At 32.8% G+C, this 22,122-nt stretch overlaps 4 protein-coding genes and 1 non-coding gene across 7 annotated transcripts; 2 read left to right on the plus strand and 3 right to left on the minus strand.

The window, feature by feature from the left end:
• Positions 1–1,856: 1,856 nt before the first annotated feature.
• LOC101214597 (uncharacterized sugar kinase slr0537) lies at positions 1,857–5,031 on the plus strand. The gene is made up of 8 exons (XM_004152639.3): positions 1,857–2,037; positions 2,459–2,725; positions 2,821–2,892; positions 3,053–3,091; positions 3,337–3,444; positions 3,571–3,668; positions 3,827–3,938; positions 4,540–5,031. The coding sequence occupies exons 1-8, from the start codon at positions 1,885–1,887 to the stop codon at positions 4,786–4,788; spliced, it is 1,098 nt and encodes a 365-aa protein (XP_004152687.1). The 5' UTR covers positions 1,857–1,884; the 3' UTR covers positions 4,789–5,031.
• A 554-nt stretch (positions 5,032–5,585) lies between these two features.
• LOC101215076 (proteasome subunit alpha type-1-B) lies at positions 5,586–9,409 on the minus strand. The gene is made up of 2 exons (XM_004152641.3): positions 8,895–9,409; positions 5,586–6,318 (listed from the first exon to the last, which is right to left on the minus strand). The coding sequence occupies exons 1-2, from the start codon at positions 9,243–9,245 to the stop codon at positions 5,824–5,826; spliced, it is 846 nt and encodes a 281-aa protein (XP_004152689.1). The 5' UTR covers positions 9,246–9,409; the 3' UTR covers positions 5,586–5,823.
• A 774-nt stretch (positions 9,410–10,183) lies between these two features.
• TRNAE-UUC lies at positions 10,184–10,255 on the minus strand. The gene has a single exon. It is a non-coding gene; the product is annotated as a tRNA-Glu (tRNA).
• A 3,130-nt stretch (positions 10,256–13,385) lies between these two features.
• LOC105434756 lies at positions 13,386–14,123 on the plus strand. The gene has a single exon (XM_011651889.1). The coding sequence runs from the start codon at positions 13,386–13,388 to the stop codon at positions 14,121–14,123; it is 738 nt and encodes a 245-aa protein (XP_011650191.1).
• Positions 14,124–18,341: 4,218 nt separating this feature from the next.
• Positions 18,342–22,013, minus strand: LOC101215324 (abscisic acid 8'-hydroxylase 2). 3 transcript variants are annotated; one of them, XR_004214332.1, is made up of 9 exons: positions 21,463–22,013; positions 20,635–20,956; positions 19,823–19,972; positions 19,491–19,736; positions 19,331–19,423; positions 19,174–19,252; positions 18,941–19,040; positions 18,723–18,841; positions 18,342–18,629 (listed from the first exon to the last, which is right to left on the minus strand). XR_004214332.1 is itself a non-coding variant. In XM_011651330.2 (9 exons), exons 1-9 carry the CDS (start codon positions 21,693–21,695, stop codon positions 18,527–18,529), a joined length of 1,452 nt encoding a protein of 483 aa, XP_011649632.1. In that variant the 5' UTR covers positions 21,696–21,981; the 3' UTR covers positions 18,357–18,526. The 3 variants fall into 3 exon arrangements, 2 of the variants coding, with proteins under 2 accessions (XP_011649632.1, XP_011649633.1); XM_011651330.2 differs by having other exon boundaries at positions 18,357–18,629; positions 18,934–19,040; positions 21,463–21,981; XM_011651331.2 differs by having other exon boundaries at positions 18,357–18,629; positions 18,934–19,040; positions 20,635–20,680; positions 21,463–21,974.
• Between the last annotated feature and the right edge of the window lie 109 nt (positions 22,014–22,122).

Genomic DNA, 22,122 nt, shown 5'->3' on the forward strand with positions numbered 1-22,122 from the left:
TATATAAATCACATAATTTGCGATGAAACGAATCCACTCAAACTTTAATTTGTCTGGGAATCTCATAGATTAAGATTATAATAGGAGTGGATCATATTGTTTTCCAAATCATAAAATATTTCTATAAAGAAAAAACCTTGGAATCTTTGAAATCCCAAACGTTCTTTTGTATGATTATGGCGTGATTTGAGGTACCTTTCCTATATAATTATATATATCCTCTAAAACACAAAATTACTATTATATCTCTAAATGTGTAATCGTTTCTTTTTTTAATCTCTAGCCTTGTTTTTGTTTTTGAGCTTTTGTTAAAGAATTCAACATTCATACTTAAATAAGATACAAATCATCGTAAAAAAAACAACAAAACAGTAACTAAGTTAACTAAGTGAGAATTTTCTAATTCAATTTTTTTTCTCCATTCATAATCTAATCTACCAATGAAAATTTGACAACTCCATTACATATAGGAATAATAATCTATATTGGTTGAGAATATAGGTGTTTATATGTATATAAATCTGCCATTGTTGGAGAGTGGAGTAAGTTTTCAGAAAATGATTGAAAGTTGAATCAATGATTTCATACAAAGGAAGAGGACAGAGATCAGAGTCCATAGCCATGCTTTTTGCCGAAAGCAAAGATTCCAAATCTTCCAAACACTTTGACTTAGACCTATCTCCATTCTTCCCATTTTGGATATGTTTAAATATTACTTTATATCTCATTCAATCCTATCCTTAATCTTTCTGTATACATTTTAAAGCTTCTTGAAATAGAAATTTGTTCAAATGTCATGTGATAAAACCTATAGATTAAAAGAAAAACATGGGAGCAATAATAATAGGCAAAAAGGTAGTCAAAAAGTGCTTTTGTCTTATTGTTGTCATAGGCATGATACCACACACACATGTGTAGATCAGTAAACAAATGCACTTTCAAATCATACTTTAGATGGCAAGAAACAACCCTCCCCACCAAAAATCCCATTAAAAACAAACCACTTTTTAGATAGTATTATTTAACAAAACATTTTGAAGTTAATACACAATTTTGTTTAGTAAACTACATTTGGAAGAAAGATGAGACTCAAAACTTTGATGGATTATAATACATTGGGTTTTTTAAATTAATGGCTTTATACGGCCCGCCTCTTCATCATTCAACGTGACCCCTATAATCAAATTCTATCATATTGTTTTTAGTATCAAAGTTTTGGGAAAAAGAAATATTCCCTTCACGAGGTAATTGTTTTGATTTATAATTAAACAATGATGAGAAAATAAATTTGTTTTTACTTTATGAATAAATTTTAATCAATCATAATTTATCTTTTTTAGCCAAAGTCTAACCTTAAATGTTATCTTTTTCATAAACAAATATTAAAGTGAAGTGGTTGTTATAATGGGAAGATATGATTTCTATAATCAATATAGAAAAACAAATCTTAATAGTGTATTTGAAATAAATTTGAATATTTTTTAAATTCGTAATTAAATACTCTATAATTATGAATAAAATAATAATTAGAAGTGTGTTTAGTAAAGCCTTTTGAATAATTTTGGTTAATATTTGCTAAGAAAAACACACAACCATTGAAAATAAAATGAACTAAAAGATGGTTAAAATTAATAAAGTTTTAGGAGTACTTAGAGGAAAAGTTGATTTTGTTTAAAGAGGAAAGGTTTATCAAAAGTTATTCCAAAGAAGGGTAAATTCCGAAAATGGGCATAAGAACGGGGGGATGTTGTTGAAGTGAAAGAGGGGTATTTTGGGGAAAGAGAGTCATAATTGAATTGTGTGTCCCGAGAGATTCCCTTCCCCGTCGGAGTCCTTCCCTATATAAAGAAGTGGCAGAGAAAAACAGGGCCTTAAGCCACGAAAATGGGAGCCGAGCCTTTGCTTCACACTGTCAATGATTCTGAAGCCTCCCCTCTTATTCTTGGACTTCAACCTGCTGCCCTCATCGACCATGTTTCCCGTGTCGATTCCTCTCTTCTTGATCGAATTCCTGGCGACCGTGGTGGCTCAATGCCGGTATAGCATTTTTTTTTTTCTTTCGTCTTTTATTTGTTTTTGTGTAGTTCTAATCTCTCAATTGTGTGTTTTCTGTTCTGGGGTTGTTTTTTTTTTTTTGAAGATCAGAAACGTTGTTGATTTATCTTTGATTACAGCGGGTGAATTCTGCTTCTGGGGATTTCTTTTGCTTCTTTCCTATTTGAATCTTTTATTGATTATATGTGTTCTGTTCTGTTGGTGTTGGGTGTTGGGTGTTGTTATTTTTAAAGCTTTCCCGCTTTTACGAGCTGGCTTATTTGTGTCTTTGCTTTAACGAGTTTTTTCCTATGTGGGTTTTCTTTAATTTGAAATCATCTACAGCCAGCATGTTTCTTTTTTTACCTCTTTTTTTTGCATCCAAGTGCTGAATTTTTCTGTTCGAGTGTGTTTTTCTTTTCAGGTGGGCATGGAAGAGCTCGAGAATATACTGAGGGAGGTGAAATCCTATATACTTTCCTCGCCTGATGATTTGACGACTCCTGTTAAGACAATAGCTGGGGGAAGTGTTGCCAACACTATTCGAGGATTGAGTGCGGGGTTTGGAATCAGCTGTGGAATTATTGGCGCCTGTGGGGATGATGAGCAAGGAAAATTGTTTGTCTCTAACATGAGCTCTCATGGGGTCAATCTCTCAAGGTTGAGGATGATTAAAGGTCCCACAGCTCAGGTCTGCTTCACTCCCTTCATGGAGGGGTGTCCAAATTTGCATTGTGTGTTTATGTCTTTTATAGTTCTGAGAATGTATTGTAAATTGTACGGCAGTGTGTTTGCCTGGTTGATGCATTAGGCAATCGCACAATGCGACCCAGTCTCTCAAGTGCAGTTAAAGTTCAGGTAACCACTTTTTTCAATTGGTAGTTTGTGTTGGTGTACGTGTGAGTTTAGAAATTCGTTTTGGATAAAATACTCAGTTTAGTTAGCACTAAGGTATGTTAAACAGAGGAGTTTTGATTGCTAAAGATGCTGACCATCTATTTGTTTTGTCATCTTTCAGGGCAATGAACTGACTAGAGATGACTTTAAGGGCTCTAAGGTTAGCATACTCATCTTTATTTTCTATTTGTCACGTATGATGTGTGTTAAGAAAATGAGTGTGATTGGCCAGAATTTGAAACAGATGGGGACGAACATATTATTATGTTTTTCGGTCTTTACTGTCGTGCAAACTATTTTAGACTGATTTTGTTATAATTTCTATTGAATCAATTAACTTACTTGAAAGAAGTTAGCATGGGGAGGCTTTTGGTAGACTTAATTACTGTCGTGTCTTTATTGCAGTGGCTTGTAATGAGATATAGTATATTTAACATAGAGGTTATTGAAGCGGCTGTAAAGATGGCTAAACAAGAGAAAGTTTTTGTGTCCTTGGATTTGGCCAGTTTTGAGGTACGTATTCCTAGAACTTCAATTCTACTTCTATCATTTGTGTGATTTTGGTTTTTGGAGAAGAGGTTGTTATTTCATTTGAAAAGAAATGTAAACATAGTAGTTTACATCTCTATATTTTGCCAGATGGTTCGAGATTTTAGATTACCTCTTCTCCAGCTACTGGAGTCTGGGGATATCGACCTTTGCTTTGCTAATGAAGACGAGGCAAAAGAGTTGATAAGGTGACTTTTGTTGCTTTGAATCTCATCATTCTTCAAACTCAACTCAATTGATTTGTAAATTTGATTTCTGCACTACCTCAACTGTGGGATATTTCAACTCTGTTACAGAATGTCTAGTAAATAACATTAATTTTCATTACCATATTTAATCTTTACAGGGGTGAGAAAGACGCTGATCCTGAAGTTGCACTAGAATTTCTTGCAAAGCATTGTCAGTGGGCTGCTGTGACATTAGGCGCCAACGGTTGTATCGCCAAGCATGGAAAAGAGGTTAGTGATTGATTTTTCCTCTTTTTAGTAACATGAAAGGATTTGATATTGTGAACATTAGAATATCTAATCATGATTGATATATTTGGAGACTGGAGAGGGCGATTTGCTTTATCTGGGTTCCTTTTAAAGCCTACACTTAGAACTTTAGCAAAAAGAATCAGATTTTTCGTATAGCTAGTACTTGTGCTTTGTTTCAGAGTGTTGGGTGAGAGAGGAACAATAGAGTGTTTATTTATTGTTTAGAAGTGCAGAGCAGTTTAAGGAGGAAGTTTGGTCCCTTTTTAGGTCCCAGACCTTCCTGTGGACTTTAGCGAGTGTCCAAAGACTCGTGTAATTATCTGTTAGTGTTGACCATTCTTCATTGGACCCCTATCTTTAGCTTGGCTTCTTTCGGGGGTTTGTTTTTTTCTCTGTCCTTTGTATTCTTTCATTCATTTCAATAGCACGGAAAAGTTTATCGATCCATATAGGAAATGGTTCGTTATCTCTTTACTTATTTGTAGTTTGGCCCACGTACAAAATTCCAGAGATCAAATAGTGAAAGTGAGTGTTGCTAAATTCTGATTATGAAGTTACATAACTTACCTCAACATATCAGATTGTCCGAGTTCCAGCAATAGGGGAATCGAAGGCGACAGATGCCACTGGAGCAGGCGACTTGTTTGCGAGCGGGTTTTTGTACGGGTTAGTGAAAGGGTTGTCTCTGGAGAAATGCTGTCAGCTTGGATCGTGCAGCGGCGGTTCCGTTATCCGTGCTCTTGGGGGTGAGGTTACCCCAGAGAATTGGCAATGGATGCACAAGCATTTGCAGATCAAAGGGCTTCCTCTTCCTGAGATCCGTCAATGATGAATTTCATTGTTGTCCCATCAACTTTCATTCTCATCAATTTTCTCTATTTAACAGACATCTCTTTCAACCCTTGGGATGGCTGCTCTTTCTTTCAAATTTCTGAGGGAAAAAGGGATAAGTTATTTGAAGTTAGCTTGAGGACCTCTTTGATAATATCAGGCTTATATGTCTCTATCAACAAGATGTAAAAATTTATTTTTCATTAATGTGATTTCATCTATTTTCAAGCGACCTTTTGGTCCCTAGCTGTGCCTATTTATGCATCTATATTTGTATACAAATGATTTTTTTTTTAGAAATATAACTGAACTATATAATAGCTAATTCCAATTGGATAGATGTGGAATAGATATATTGAGAAATCATTGTTGTCATCTTCAAATGTCAGTTATGGTTAAGTTTCAAATATGTGTGAAAAGAAATTCAATTTAAATCTTTGGAAACGAGTTGAAAACTGTACTTTAACAGCCAGATAATCTGAACAAGTAAAAGAAAATTTAATTGCCAAATATGCATTCACTGTTGTCCATTTAAAGAATTCAACTTCGTAATCCAATAAGATGACATGAAATATTTTTACTGTAATTAAGATACCTATTAAAATAATATGCAAGGTTTAATCTTCTTTAGATGTCAAGATGATACGTCAATTATCTATACTCCTACTCATCCCATTGGACATTCACCTTGCTCTGAGAAATTCATCTAATTTACTGCATATTTTGGCCTTACTACCAAATTCAATATAATTTTAAGCTCAAATTTAATCAAAACTAACGTAATATGATTCCATATGTCCAAGGGCCGTTGTGGATCAGCTTACTATTCTTCTCCCAATATAGTATAATGAAAAAACAGAATCAGTTATCATCATAACACATTTTCAACAGTCTGATACAACCTTCATAAATGTAAAATTGAAATCTGAGGCCACAATAGAGAAGTATCAAAATGTCTGCACTAAAGAACCAAACCTAACAGCAACACCCAGGAAGTGGGGAAGGGGGAGACGACTTCTAGCACGGTGTACCCTTAGATATCCATTGGTGCAACACCTTGATCTGGGGCACTTCCTTGGTCTGTCCCTGCAGCTGGTTCAGGGGCAGCAGAATCACCCTGCTCAGGAGCGATATCCTGATCCACAGCAGGAACGTCATCCTCCTTAACAATCTCAAATTCATCAATCAACTTCTGCACAGTTTCCCTATCCAATATATGAAAAGGTTCCCCAACTCCTAAAATGGCAATTGTGCATATGGAGGAAGTCAGTTTTTCTCCTTGCAAGGTTTCTCTGGTAGCGATCAGAGCATCTTTGATCAACTCATCTCTAGAAGAGTCCTTGAAGTTCTCAAACCTTCTTTCCAAGTATGTCTTTGCAGCCTGTGAACGGGACCCTATGGCAAAAGCTTGATACTCAAAGTAATTGCCACTCGGGCAGTTATAGTAAAGATGAGCGCCAGACTCGTCCAGACCACCTACCAGGAGTCCAACACCATATGGACGTTTCCACGAGCGCTGAGTGCAGACCTGTGACATGTGGCCAAGATAATTAGAGAGAAACAAAAGGTTATGAATATGAGAAGTGGTTTTCCCTATAAAAATAACCATGCTTAGGGTCCTAGAAGGACACGTATCATAAAACAGTTCAAAGAGGATATTTGTCCCTAAGAGTTCTTGCTCATCTTAGAAAAGATGGCTAAACTTTAATGACGAAAATGATAGGAAACTCACTATACTGGGTTGGCTTCTAAGGTTGGGCTGAATCCTACCTATAGCTTAAAGACAGATAACTAGATGATTTTGTTAGGTACTTAAGCACCTTAGAGAACCACACCCCAAAAGCCAGTTATCGAGGTGGGAGAGCCAATCCACTTAAGTACTACATTGGTCATCCCATTCTAAGCATTGCAGAACAAAAACATTTCATACTATACTGGCTCCTAACAGATTCATGGAAGGAGAAGGGGTCAACAAAACATTAATGACAATTAACAACTACATCTGTTGCAGAGCCATAAGGTCTAACCTGAAAACTTAAATATACTGTTGAGGGGAAGAATTCGCCATTATCAAAACCAGTAGCCAAATCAATCGACACAGAAACAAAAGGGTACAGGTACACCAAAATGGCAGGCCAATTCCCTTTTACCCATATCTGTTGGTATCCTAAGTCACAACAGAAAAAAGTGGGGGGTCGAAGAAGGGATAAATGCAATTTACGGACTGCTTTCTCAAATGCATGAAAATAGGATCCTTGAAGCTTGTTCAGTGGGAGCCTTTGGAAGTTTGCCATTAGAGCTTTTTGAGACTGATTTGGTTAGAAACAAAACAATCTTCTACTACAGAGAAATTCTTAAATAACTTCAGTGATTTTGTCCTTCATAAAGCCTCTTGTTAGTAAATCCATGCACAAAAAGTTGTTCTATAACATAACCATGCAGTATTTTAGATCCTAGTTTGTTCCTTCGTGTATTAGCTAGTTGTAGATGGCATTTTCTCTACCCCTAGTCTCTAGGTTGTTTTGTCTTCATTTTCGTAGTGAATACACCTTATAAAATCGGTTGGTGATATATAATTAAATTTGCCTTCAACCACCAAGTTTTTGGGTGAATTAGTAGTTTAATATGATATCAAAGTAGGAGTCCAGGGAGGTCCTGTGTTCAAGCCCTTGCATTATCGTTTCCTCCCCAATTAAAATCAATTTCCACTTATTGGGCCTTTCAATATTTCAAGCTCACAAGTACACGAGTGAGGTAAAATTGATTCCACTTTTTGGGCCTTTCAAATATTTCAAGCCCACAAGTGAGGGGGAGTGTTGGTGATATATAATTAAATTTGCCTTCAACCACCAGCTTAAGCTTTTGGGTGAATTGGTGGTTTAATAAAAACAAAAAGTGGGATAAATGCAATAAACCAGGTTACCGATTGTTTCTTCATTTTCACTGCAGTGCGAGTATTGCATCACGTTCACCAACATTTTATTCTCTAAATCGAAAGGGAAGCTAGGGGTTGGGCAGTAAAAATGAATTGAGAAATCAAAATGATTAGGAAAAAAAACGAAAGAACTTGATAGAAGAATCTAACCCGTATAAAGGATCCATTTAAACAAAATCCAACACCAACACAGAACGACCAAAATGAAACAAAATTCAAGAACGTATCGTTCTTTTGGTTAATATTCAAGGTTGAGAATACCACACTCCATCCTATTTCTCACTACCCCATCACAAGCTAATATAAATTCAACCCAATTTTCGGAATACAATATTCCTAAGCTTTCTCTCTCTCTCTCTCTCTCCCTTTTCTTGGTGAGAAACTGGACTTCCATAAGATACAATGAAAGAAAAAGCTCCTTAGGTTATTGATCGAAGATGATGCAAACATTTCTTGTTCACAACTCAGTCCTACAATGGCATGACATATATGTGCACATAAGAACATTCAACATTCATGACTTCATAAAGGCTTTCCTATCCCGAAGAAATTATAGCGAGCTATCCCACCCCATGATCACCACAAGCATTTTTAATCTCTCATACATCAAATGACACAGACCCTAAATAACTACACAACTTCCTGGATTTTACTAAAACCTAAACTATTGAACAACAGAACACAAAAATTTAGAAATAACAAATTACCAGCAAAGCCAGGTGGGTTCGGACCAATTCAACAATTAGAATAATCAAACAATTTGGAGAGCTGAAACACTACTGGGCAGCGGTTAAGAATCAGTGGAACAAATACAAACAACATAAGATAGGCAAACGGAAGCTGCCTTTAAACACTCAAAATGCTGAAAATTAGAGGGTACAGAGGGCGATATTCCCCCATTTCTAGAATGTTACTTAACCTCAGTTTCGGACTAAAGATAAATTTGACATTATAATCCTCAGCTTAGTAGAGAGCATAATAATCTGAAAAGTTCCACCTTTAACTATCCAACTAAAACAATTGGTAAATTCAGAACCAAACCCATCACTAACAAAACAAATCCAAACAAATATAAACCCACAGCAGAGACATCTAAAATTCAAGAAATGCATAAGAAATCAAAAGGCAGGAGCAAATTGTAAACATAAAGGGGGCTTCCGTACACAAACCTGAGCCTTATCAGCGAGTTGAACTACGAGACGACCAACAGGAAGCGGAGATTCATAGGTGTAGCTGTAATTGATACACTCAGATCTCATATAACGAGAAAGAACGCGTCCATCAGCAGTAAGGCCGGAAATGGCGACGCCGATGTGATCGTCGACTTTGAAGATCTTCTTCTGGTGAGAGGATAGTTCAGAGTTAGCCTTATTAACGCAGGCTAGAACCACGTGGGTGTTGGATCGGAGGCCAATGGCGGCGGAGCCTTGCTTGACGGCCTCCATGGCGTACTCAACCTGAAACAACCTACCGGCGGGACTCCATGTGGTGACATCGGTATCGTACTGATTCCTAAACATATTGGGTGTAGAAGAAAGAAAAAGAAGAGGCAGAATAAGGATCTCCGGTGAGCAAAAGGGAGAGGATTGAGGTCGTATTAATGGAGGATTTAGGGGTTTTCGTCTTCTCCAAGGCAATATTTCGCGATGGGTTTCCTCACTTTCTAGTGTTCTAACTTTACTCCCTTTTTTTTTCTAATTCTATTTTAATTACTTTTTACTCTTTTTTTTAAATATTTTTTCTATTGTAAAATATTTGTAAAAAAAAAAAATTGGGGTGGTTAAGTTTTTCAAATTATTATAAAATAAAAATATGGTAGTTTTAGAAAAATTCATCAATAGGTGAATAATGTCATCTTAAAAATCAATTATAAACAAAGAAAAATGTTTTTGTCCTACATTAGATCATTTTTGAAATGTCGAGTGGGTATAAATACCAAGTCATGTCAATTGCGAGACTAAAATGTGTTGGTAGTGATACCATAACTATGTCACTACATGCATGTGTCTTCATCCGTCTAGGATTTGATGATTAATTTTGTAGCTATTATTTCTACCTGTTGAAAAACCCTAGTCGACGACTTTCTTTTCTTCCTCTCATCTTGATTCTATTATTATTTCGACAAGTGCATGTAGCATCTCGATTGACACCACAAGTGATTGCTTTCAAGTGAGCGATTTATCACGGCACATCAATTCATTTTAACATCCTACTTACAACAACTGGAAAACAAACTTAAAATTATGTTTAACGAGTTGATATGAACATATATAACTCAATTGACATGAAACGTACATCATCAACCAATAAGCTAGAGGTTTGAATTACCCTGCCTTAAATAGTTGCCAAGTACCAAAGAAATAAAAGATAAAACACATATCTCAAACAAATTGCTTTTTTTCATTTTGAAAAAAAAAAAAAGTTTTCTAAACTACATTTAGAAAAAGAAGAAAAAAAGTTCCGTTGCCGGGAATCGAACCCGGGTCTCCTGGGTGAAAGCCAGATATCCTAACCGCTGGACGACAACGGATTGATTGATCATAACGTCAACATTAAATTACTAATTCCATTTTATTCAATATTACAAACAAAAAAGGAAAAGGAAAAAGTTACTTTGCGTTGTCTAAATTTTGCAACCCCAATCAACTTTGGAGATTGAAGTTCTTCCTTGTCATATAAATGATCAACTACTTAATACATCGTTCGATTGATAAAAACTTTGAATGTATAAACATCTATTGAATGATTAAATAATCGAAAGTGTTAGAATTTTTGTTCTCGAAATTAAGTTGTTGAAGTTTTAAATGATTGTGCAAATTTCAACTCTTTTCTAGTATTTAATTAGTTAAATCGATTATAAGTTGATTGGAAAGTAAATCACCATATTTCAAATTTTGTTTGGAATATATGTAGAGTCGGATTTAAGTTTAAAATTAATACGTTGGAGTTTGTGTGACAAATTAAAGAAATAAAAATAAAAAATGTAGTTATTCAATAATGTTAAGATTCATGAAAACGTTTTAAGTTTGATTATATATAATACAAAAACTACTTTAAACATTAATGTTTAAAGAATCACAACCATATAAAAAAATTTACTTTTAGTAGTAATGTGATTATTAATCAATTAAGTGATTAAGTGAGTAATCTCCTTTTTTTTTTATTAAAGTATTAACTGAATTGTAAATTATGTAATAAAATTTTATTATAAAGTTTTCTTAAAGGAGAAATATGTAATATAATTTTATTTAAAAGAAGGATTGAATATAAAGTTTTGATTTCACGAGAAATTGTTTGAATTTGGTTGGGGGAAGACCGAAGAGTACTCTTCACATGAGAAGACAAAAGGGATCTAAAAAGAAAACAGTTGAGGGGAAAAAAGTTCAATTATTTATTTAATTCTTATGTTTAGCATAAGTTTCAAATTGTCCATCTTAAGCTATAATTCGTATGGTTTCTTCCTTACAAAAGATAATTAAATTTAGTTTATAATAATAATCTATCTTTTACGCACTATTTTGTTTATTTCGTTTAATAACAACTATTTCTATCGGTAAAGTTTAATTCTCGATCAAAGTTTTTATTTTTTAATGATAATTTTCTATTGGTTGTAGAGTAATGAAGTGACCAATTATTTATTTTACAAAGTTTTGGTGTATGAAGGGCCCAATATTTTTCATATGCTTTACATACCCTTTCTCGTTTACTTAATAAATTTTAGATATAGTTTATATTTAGTCTTCAAATTACTAGTTTTTCTTTTTAAAAATTAGGTTTTCTAAACAATATCTCCACCTCTAACTTTTCTACTCTTTTATAGTTTAAAAAACCATACAAAAAATTAGAAATTAAAAAATAAACTATTTCTAAAAATATTTTTTTGAAATTTGGTTCAATATAGAAATATGTAAATCACTGTAACCTAATTTTCTTTTGTTAAATTATTATGGTTTTTATTTATTTATTATAAACGCTAAATAACTTGTGACATAATCTAACCGTAAATGCTTTTAATTTATGATTATTACCTTGTCTTATTTTCCCCTTTTCTCTATTTTTAATCTAAAAATTGTTTCACTTATTTGAGCATATTGTGTTAGAAACGTATCTATTTATCTATCAATCAAAGAACAATGTTTTTGATACAATAGTCGTCTAGATATTATTAAATGTGTCGTTTTTTTCTTTCAATCTTTCTTTAATTTGGTTGATTGTGCTCTGTAGAACACGGTGGGTAGACCCACTCATGGCTTACTTTACAATATTTATATTTCCATAGAAAAAACGAAGTTATTTCATTCCACTTGATGGAAACTAAAATAAAATGGATGATGATAATGATATGATGATGTTAGAAAAGGGAAGACTTGTGTCTTTCTATCCCTCAAAAGTCTATGCTACATTTCATAGTCATTTAGACCGACAAATTTATATTTAGTTTTTGGAAATTAAATGGTAAACATTTGTTCTATCAAGAATTTTTTTTGTTGTTTTGTTATATACTACTCTATCAACATTTTTAAAAGTAAACAAGGTGGATAAGATGTAAACAATTTTAAGAAAATGGAAGGAAATTAATAACTTTTTCTTTTTAATAGAATTAAGCTTGCAAGGATTAGTTCCACCCAAGTTTTTAGGTTTTATTAAATTGACTTTATACTAATCTTTTCAATAAATATTTTTTAAAAAATAGTCTTACATTATTTTAAAGAATTTGATTAGAAAAATAAAAATGAAATCACAATAAAAGAGGCAGATAATATGCCTTTCAAAAGAGAGAGAGAAAAAGAAAAAACAATAATGTGTTAAGTAGAATGTTTTCTTCAAGTTGCAATGAATTCTCCCAAGTGGAAAGATGGTATAGAAATCATAGGTTTAAAATATGGACAATTTTGACGTAATATTAATGATGTAAGATAAGAACCATTTCAAACATAAAATAGTAACAAAAATAAGTAAATTAGAGAGCAAGTAAAGATACTAAAATAAACACAACAATTGTTAAACTCAATTGTATATTACAACATGAAATTTTTCATAACTTATGTAGCTTATAAAGGGTGGTAAAGTTTTATGGGCTTTTTTTTTTAATCCAAGAGATTCTTAAAAGAGAAAAAAGGGCAGAAAAGGAAGAGATATAAGAGATAAAATTGGAAAATCAAAAGAAGTGTTGTAACAAAATTCAAAGATGAATACAATATATTCAAAATTTATGGACGGAATAGAGATAGAGACGATGATTAGATACACCACACTAAAGTCGTAATTTCCCCAAAATAGAATTGGGATATTAGGGGTAAAGCCACGTGAGAATGGCTAGACGCCGTCGGACCCATGTCAAAACGAACGCACGCGCGGCGGTCCTGGTCCCACCTAGAACGAGTCGCTGTGGTCTGGATTACTCTCGGCCCATGTGGCTCTGCCCCAACAAATCCCTTTTACATCATTTCTTCTAAACTAAAATTAAATAAAACCTAAATAATGATAATAATCACTTTTAAGTTTAACTAATCACATTTACTTAATTAATTAAATTACCTAATTTTGACCGTACAAATTCAAATTCCAACCTCTATTTAAAGAGAGAAAATTCATACTCCTCACTCTCAGTTTCTCCTTTTTTCTGTACATTTCTTCTTCTTAATTTTTTTTTCCCAACAATGGTTCTCAATGGATTCGATTCCGTCAAGGCCTTGAAGGTCATTTCCATCGGGAATTACATCCGCCGCTGGAAGCTCAAATGGTTATTCGAGTTTTTCGTCTTCTTGTTCCTTGTTTCCAACCGTTCTAGTTTCTTTTCTCTCGCCGGTCCGATTCTCCACCGTTTTTTCCAGCGAATCCTCGTCGTCCTCAACAGTCATATCTTCGTTTTCATGGTTTTCCACGCTATGCTCTTCATCGTTTACTCTCTCTCCCATTTGACCGACAACAAATCCGGTTCGAACCTGACCGAACCCGATTCGTCCGAGAGTCTGGTGGCTCCGCCGGTTGACGTCTCCGTCGAGGAGAAGAGCACGGAGGAGATGCCGGTTATTCAAGACTCAATCGCTGAACCTCCGGCGGAGGAGACGACGGAGATGGTAATCACTGCGGCGGATGACACGGCGGTGTTGTCGCCGTCCCCTCCAGTCCAGCATTTGAACGCTGTGATGGAAGCGGCGGAGATAATAGCGGAGGCAAAACGGTACCGGAGGACGGAATCGGAGAGATTTGAGGAGAATCAGGAAAAGAGGAAATTCAGGAGATGGAAGACGGAGATTAGGTGGAGAGAAAGCAGGGAAGAATTGACGGGATTTGTGGAATTAGTGGATGAGATGGACATCGACGATTTCAATCGGACGGTGGAGAGCTTTATAGCGGAACAGAAAATGCACATCGGCGGAAGGGTTTCCGGCTAAAAGAAGGATTTCAACAACTGAATGGAAGAATCCGAAAAGAAAGAGACACCAAAGGGGGGCTGAAAGGAAAGGAAAAGAAAAGGTTTCAATTGTTTTGTATTTGCAATTTAATGCCCCTGATTTGTCGGAAATTGTAATAATGCCATTTTTTCTCTTTCACCAAAAAATTTCCAATTCTCAAATTGGAACATTTTGAGAATTAAGGGATTCTCCTGTAAACCTTTTTGGATTTTCTCTTTCAATTTTCCATTTCTGGGTCAGAAATTGGACACAGGATATCAAAGAAAACCAAATGTTGTTTGTAAATACCAAAATATATTTCCCTTTTCATTATTATCAATTTACATAAATGAAATTGAAATTTGCACTTAATTTTCATTTAAAATATATTGAATTGATATTTCAGCCGACAGACAGAAATCAATGTACTTGGAAAAACAATGGACCATTTTTATTTTAAATAATAAAAAGTACATCAAATCAAATTTATCATCATTAACTAATCAAACTATAAAATAATCACACCTAATTAAAACTTAAAAATGAAATTATAAGTTAAGAATTTTCTTTAAAGAGTAAATAAATTTAATTGTGAATAGAAAATTTAGATTTAGATTTTGTTAATTAGGAATTTAGGGAGAGGGGAAGAGAGAGAGAAGTAGTTTTGATTTTAATTGGAAATTGAGAGAAAGATGTCAACATCTACCGTTGGCTGTCAACAAAAGAAAAAGAAAAAATAAAGTCGGTATTAATTGTTTGATTTTCATTTATATATGTAAATAGCCATTTTGCTTCCAACTTTTTCGCCCTTCATATTATATTTAGTTATTACTACTTTAATTACACCCTTTAACCACTTTTCTTTTCACTATCCCTATCCCATGCCTTTTAGTTTTCTTAACTAATTATTAATTAATTAAAACATAAGATAAATTAAGAAAAATGATCTTCAAAAATATTTTGGTCTACATATTTTTTTGTCTTTTTAAAAAGTTTCTTTTACTATCTATAACCATTTTAATGGTAGATTTTGAAAAGATATCCGCACTCAAAACTTACTTGTGGGAGAAGTATTCTTATTATTTAAATAATCTTTATTACATAAAATTCAAGATTGAGTTAAAGTAAACAACTAAAATTGAATTTTAAAAGAAAAATAGAAAAAACTAAAATTAAATAAGTGATGACCAATTAACTAAACCAAAATGGCATTTTAACCTCTCTTTTTTTCCTTAACCAACCCTATGAATTTAATGAGTCGCAAATGGCATATACATTTTTGTATATAATGTCCAAAGTGGAGAGAGAGAGAGAGAGAGAGAGAGAGGGATGGAAAAGTGGTGTAAATATGGTAAAGAGTTGGGGTGGAAAAACGAATGAAGAATAATGATGGAGATTAGGAAAAGCAATGCATGAGAAAGTTTCAAAATTTCCTTAGTTGTCTACAATTGATTAATAATTAAAAATGGGGAGACGGCGGTGGGGAGATTTGTAGAATTAGAATAAACCAAAAGGACCAAATATAATACACACAATTGGGATAAGATAAAAGAGTGTATCTTAGAATCATAATTACATTCACTAACTAATATTAACTTAGTGCCATGTGGGGTTTCTCTTCTCCAAAATTTCCCTTCTAAACTTTCACTTTAAATCCCATTCTCTACCCAAATTTTCTCCATCAATCCACCTTCATATATATCTATGTCTAATTAACTTAAGAAAATATGTCTAATTCCACCGTAACATCATTAAACTTTAAAGTAGTATATATATATATATATATTAAGAAATATGTCAAACATAACTTATTAGTAGATTCATGTATTTCATTGTACTTGTAAACAACAATCATTTAGTTGTATGTAAATAATTGATAACATTGATAAAGAATATATATGTGTGTATGTTAGGAAAATTGACAAAAGAAAGGATGATTAAAGTACAAAATAACCAAATCCTAAATAAATATCTAGAACCTAAGTTGCTGAACTTTAATTAATTAAATGATAAAATGTGCACTACCCATGAAATAGAATTATTGGCCAAAATATAAGCAATATATGAGACATCTAAATCCAACTTTGTTGACTTTTGATGCTTATTGTTTTGTCCTAATTCAATCTCTCTCTCTCTCACTATGAGAATTGGAAGATTCAACAAGTTAGACTCAATCATGATAAATTTCAAAAGTAATAAATATTAACCAGCTGCATTAGCCTTGTTAAACAAAATTAATTAGGAAAAAATTAGTTTTGAAAGTAGATTAGTAATTGCAATTATAATATGTTGAATTTTTAATTGAAAAAATTGTATAAACTTTGAAGTATCATTTCATGTAATATTTGGAGGTCCAACTTTAATATTTGTAGGTTGTGTAATTGCACTAATTATCAACCTATTTTAAATGTGATTTTTTTGTTGATTGAATGAAAATAACTATTGTTGGTATAGATGATAGTTTAATTAATGGGTCTAAGTATAGCATAAAAAAGCCTCAATGATTATGATGATAAGTTTGTACTGTTCTATTTTTAATCTAATCTTTTAGAAAAAAAGTACTTTCAGGTTAATGTCCAAAAATTAAAAGCCGAAAAAAAGTTGTTCTTCATTTTAAAGAATTGTCGAACAAATCTAAGCTAACAAAAGTTTAACTCAACTAACACATTATATAGTTAAAAAACAAAATGTTTCGGGTTCAAATCATCTAACTTCGTTTTTAGATATATTAAATTTAACTTAAGTCGACAAGAGATGTGTTACGTGTCGTTATATTATCGGGTTCGGGCATAAATAATTTATTATTAATAAAAATTATATGTTTTTTAAATTTTATACCTCCAAGTTGTATGAATTAAAATCAATTGGGGAATCTAACACACCATTTCAAGTTGTCTTTCTTCTGCTAATAATTCAATATTGAACAACACCCATTTCATAATCCAAAGTTTATAGCCATCCAAACATGAACACACCCACTTTATTTATTTATCTTATACATATATACATACATATAAATATTGTCACCAAACAAATATTTAACCATAAAATAACACACCCCTTTGATTCCACACCCAATTTGCATATTGACAGCCAAGTTAATAAGGAAGATAAATACCTGGTGGGGGTCAAAGTTTGGTGAAGAAAAATTACTTTTAAAATAAAATGCTAAAAATTATACAAAAACGTTACCAATCTCGAGTTTAAAAATTCAAGAAACGAACATGTATTTTTATTTAACATGTCTTGGAAAAACTTCGTCCTTATAGTCTTACCATTCATACTTTTGTTTGAATGATTTAACTTTTAATGGACGGCTTGACTTATTTGAGAGAGACACCAATTAAAACTCAACACATGTGACATAAGTTAAAATAGTACATTAATTATAACATGTTATTGTGATAAGTACCCTATAGTCATAATTTTTTTAAAAACATCTTCTAAATTATCGTAACTAAATCAATTTAGACATTTTTATCAAGACTTTCATAGAAATTTCTAACGACGACGAGTGTAAATCCATAAAAATTCATAGGTTTAATCGAGAAAAATAGAGGTAATCGTGTTAAACAAAATATAAAAATGGGTAGATTTACATAAATTAAAATTTGAAAATCCTATGCATAAAAACAATTGTATTAGAAAAGAAGATGAAGAGATTATATTAAGGAAAGCATTAGCAAAATATAGATTATAGGGATGAAATGGCAATTATTGAAGGTGCAAAGTGTAAAATGAAGGCTCATGATTGGCAAAAGCGTCGTCGTTTTCTTCAAACTTTCCGACAACTTTCTAATAGTATAGAAAATTGGGATGGTCTAAAATTAAATAAAAAAAAGTACATTATTATTGTTGTTATTTTAAAATTAGAAAAAGGGATCATCATTATTATTTGTTATTTTAAAATTTTCCTTGGGATTTGAGTTTGTGGATTAACCACATAAAAATCCCACATTCTATGACTATGATTTTCTTTTCTTGGGTTTAGTGGAATTGGAAATGGGTGTGTTTTGAGGGATTTTGTATCAATTTATGAAGAGCAAAAAGAAAAGAAAATATCATTTATTAAATATTTGCAAACTAGCCCTCAATGGTTTGAGTTTTCATAATTGCACACTTTCAGTCCTTGAATTATCATAACCATAATCAGTAAAATTTAGCGCATACGTATTCATATTCGAGATAAAATTCAAAGATTTTATGTTAGTGGTTAAGTTTTAAGTGCCAAGGTTTTTATAAATTTGAAAATACAATTGTAATAGTTATTGTAATATGATTTACGTACGGTGCGAAAACTAAAGGAAGTTGTGGTTTTTGATTATTTTATATACAATGATTATATATAAAAATAAAAAAGGGTGAAATGATTAACAATGTTAATAGAGGGCACATAGTTTAATTTATGAAGATTGAAGAGGTGTGATGAGAATTGGACAACCGCTCTTTAATTTGGTAAAAAGCGCCCACTTCTCAATGCTGGAGTCACAGTCCATCACTTTCCATCTACAGCACAGACGAATTTAATTTGTGTTATATATGTTGATGATGTAATGTAAAAAGATGGAGAAATAGAGAATGAAGAGAATGGTGAGTGACCTGAAAGAAGTAAGCAAGCGGTGAAGAAAGACAAGCATCATGGCTTTGGCTAGATTCATCCCTAGACACTGCCTCCCTCCCATCCCAAAGGCTAGAAAGCTAAATGCCTTTGTTTCTTCCTATCATTTTAAGTTTAACGTACCCAACAAATTAAATAAACTAGTTTCCAAAAAGAAGATCAAGTGTAGTTTTGTAATGTAATTCTTCTTACATCAAACCTGGATGGAATAAACTTAATAGGATCTTTGTAGATAGAAGGATCTGAGTGTAGTGATCTCACATCAATGTTAACATTCCAACCTTTCTTGATTTTGTAATCTGTGCCCCCAAACAACATCAACAACACACACACACATCAATCATACCTTTCTCAAAATTATGTCCACACTGAGTTATATTTTTGTAGAATAGATAGGAAGAATAGAAAAGAGAGGAAGATGAAGTTAATTGCCTTGAATATCAGTGTCGTGAAGGATTAGCCTCGGCAACCATGGAACAATAGATGCTAACCTCAAGGATTCTTTTACTACCTACGTTATTTATAACGATATACATTTCAAAATGAAAAGTACAAGAGTGTTCGAAAAATGGTTTAATTAATTTATTACCTTGGTAGCGTAAGACATGTTGGCAACATCTTCTAATGTAAGAAAACTTCTATTATCTTCTCGTTGTTCCTCCAATATTTTAAATTGTTCCTCCTATTTCATTTCAACGTTACAATAAAACAAATTCATGTATTAGAATACGATACAATTAGTTATATACCTTTAGGTTTTGAAGCACATCTTGGTTCTCATCCAAGAATTTCACCATCCAAGTGATAGCACTTGCTGTTGTGTCTTGTCCTGCAATCAACATCGTCAATATATTATCTCCTATCTCCATATCTGATAGTGGTTCTCCGTTGTCTTCTTCCATCAACAACCGTTGTAGGAAATCTTCATACTGGGACTCTAATTCTCGTCTCTTCTGAATTATGTTTTTTAGTTTCTTTATAATTCTCCTTCTTGCCTGATCAAATTAAACGTAGTGTTTGAAGATCGAGAATATTTCATTGGACAGAGAGAAAAAATGGATTAAGAAAGAAAAATTACAACCTTGAGGCCTGCATCGAATCTTGTCCCTGGAAACCGCCATGGGAATGCAAGCATGGCTTCACAAACATATCCAACGTCTTTTTGTATCATCTCTACTTCGTTTTCCTCCTCTAAGCTTATTAACATCTTACACATTGCTTTACATGTTATCTCCTCCCCACAATTACACAAAAATGTCAATCCTTAACGTAGATTGTTTATTCCCTTTGATTCTATTGTTTAATTTTAAGTACTTCGAACTAAAATTGATAATAATTTTTTACTGTAAGTAATCAAACTGTTGAAAATTTTACAAATATATTCATTTTTGTAATCTATAAACGATTGATATTCAAATACTTTTACGGTGTAAGTGACATTAGAAAATTATGAAATTTTATTCTATTTGAAAATAAACCCTATAAATTAACTTTTTTTTTTTCTATTATAGATTCTTTTGATTATTTTTTTTTTCAAATTTGAAATTTGTAATCAATAAATAAAAGTATTTTAAAAGGGAGTAATTTACTTTTTAAAATTTAGAAAAAAGTACTTGTTTTTTTAACTTTAAAAACATTTGATAAAATTATAACTTTCAATTTGAAGTCCAGTAAATCTTCAACAACTTTTCAAAATAAAAAAATTAATTCTATAGGTTTTGTTTGGTAGAGATCAAACTTTTAATTTTGTGTTTAATTAGTAAATAAAAAGGTCTAATTAATAGCTCAATTAACTTGTTAAACACAAAATTAAAATGTTATATATTCTATTAGATATATTTTACATTAATCTATCAAACATAAGTCGAATCAATTTAATTTTCAAGAAATTACCTTGAGGGCTTCCGTGAGAACGAAAACGGTGAATCCACTCTCCCATCTTTGAAACGTCTCAACGATTTGTCGATCGAATTGTGGAACAAAAGAGGCCAAAAAGCAAGAAGAGAAAAGATTGATGAGACGACTTCGTAAGAATTTGTGGTGTAAATGTGGAGCACAGAGTAAACTTTGATGGCCGACTAACTCAACAATGGACTTTATATACTTTTTAGTGAACCTTCCTCCCCCATCATTCAGTATAAGCTTCGCCCATTCCGTGTTTGATACAAACACATGTGTTTCCCCAAATATCCGAGTCTTAAAACACCCCCCGTACCTATAAATTTTGTTGTAAATATAACAGTAATATCAAAATTTATAAAAGTATACGAATGATAGAAGTTCATCACTCTTAGACTATATTGCAAATTTGGTCCATCACTGTTAGATCGTAAAAATCTATCGTCGATATATTTTGTGCATTTGTTAATTCTCTTAAAATCTATCGTCGATATATTTTGTGCATTTGTTAATTCTCTTTAAAGTATTGATATTAACTTGATTATTATCGGTAAAATTGTTATCTAATTTGGTTCTTATGCATCAAAATCAAACTATATAATATAAGTTAAATTAAAAAGTGGTTATAATATTGGAGGAAAATTAAGATACGATATTGTGTAACGTTTAGTTGGAACGAAAATTGAACCAAGAACGCACCGGACAACACTGCCGCATCAACCAACTCCAACTCCAAGTTTCATCGATTCCAACACTTTGTATTGTATAGGCAAGAAAGGGTATGATTTCAACATAGAAAGAGAAGAGGAGAATTTCAATTACCGGAGGCAGCGGATTCTGACGAAATCATAAACGCCGCTGCTACAGTTAACAGCGGCCATGAACTGCAGCGTCTCTCCAATGAAAGGCAATCCTCTGCTTCCAGGAGGAGTACCGGCATGAGAAATCCGCGAAGACGGTGACTTATTCTTCAGAAAGAATTGAAAAAAGACAAGGATGGAGAGAGCAACAGCGGTGGCGACGGCCGCAGAGCACCAGAAGCAGAGGGAGGACATGGTTTTTGAAATGGAACTGAGAGAGATCAGAGAGTGTTGTAGAATATTTGTAGGAGTTAGATTCTTGTAGATAATGATGGGGTATGGAGTTGGCCGACAGATGAGAGTTTAAGTGATTGAGTTGAGGCACCAATTTGTGTCTTCTTATATGCTATGGGACGCAATGCATGAGGAAAGCAACCATAGGACTCGATTTATGCATTTTCATTGAGATGGTGGGGTTTGATCAAGTTGATTTAGTTGAGGGTTGCTATACATTGATTGTCAAAGTTTGGTTCAGTGATATAAACACAAAATTGTGTTTGAGGAAAGAGAGAGAAAAGAATCGATAATGTATTTTTATGAAATCTTTGAACTAAAGTGTAAGGGTATGAAATTTTCTTATACTTAATTGTACTTTTTATTATAAAAGAAAAGTTGAAATAAA

Source organism: Cucumis sativus, chromosome 2 (genome assembly GCF_000004075.3).
Source record: "Cucumis sativus cultivar 9930 chromosome 2, Cucumber_9930_V3, whole genome shotgun sequence".
Classification (NCBI taxonomy): domain Eukaryota; kingdom Viridiplantae; phylum Streptophyta; class Magnoliopsida; order Cucurbitales; family Cucurbitaceae; genus Cucumis; species Cucumis sativus.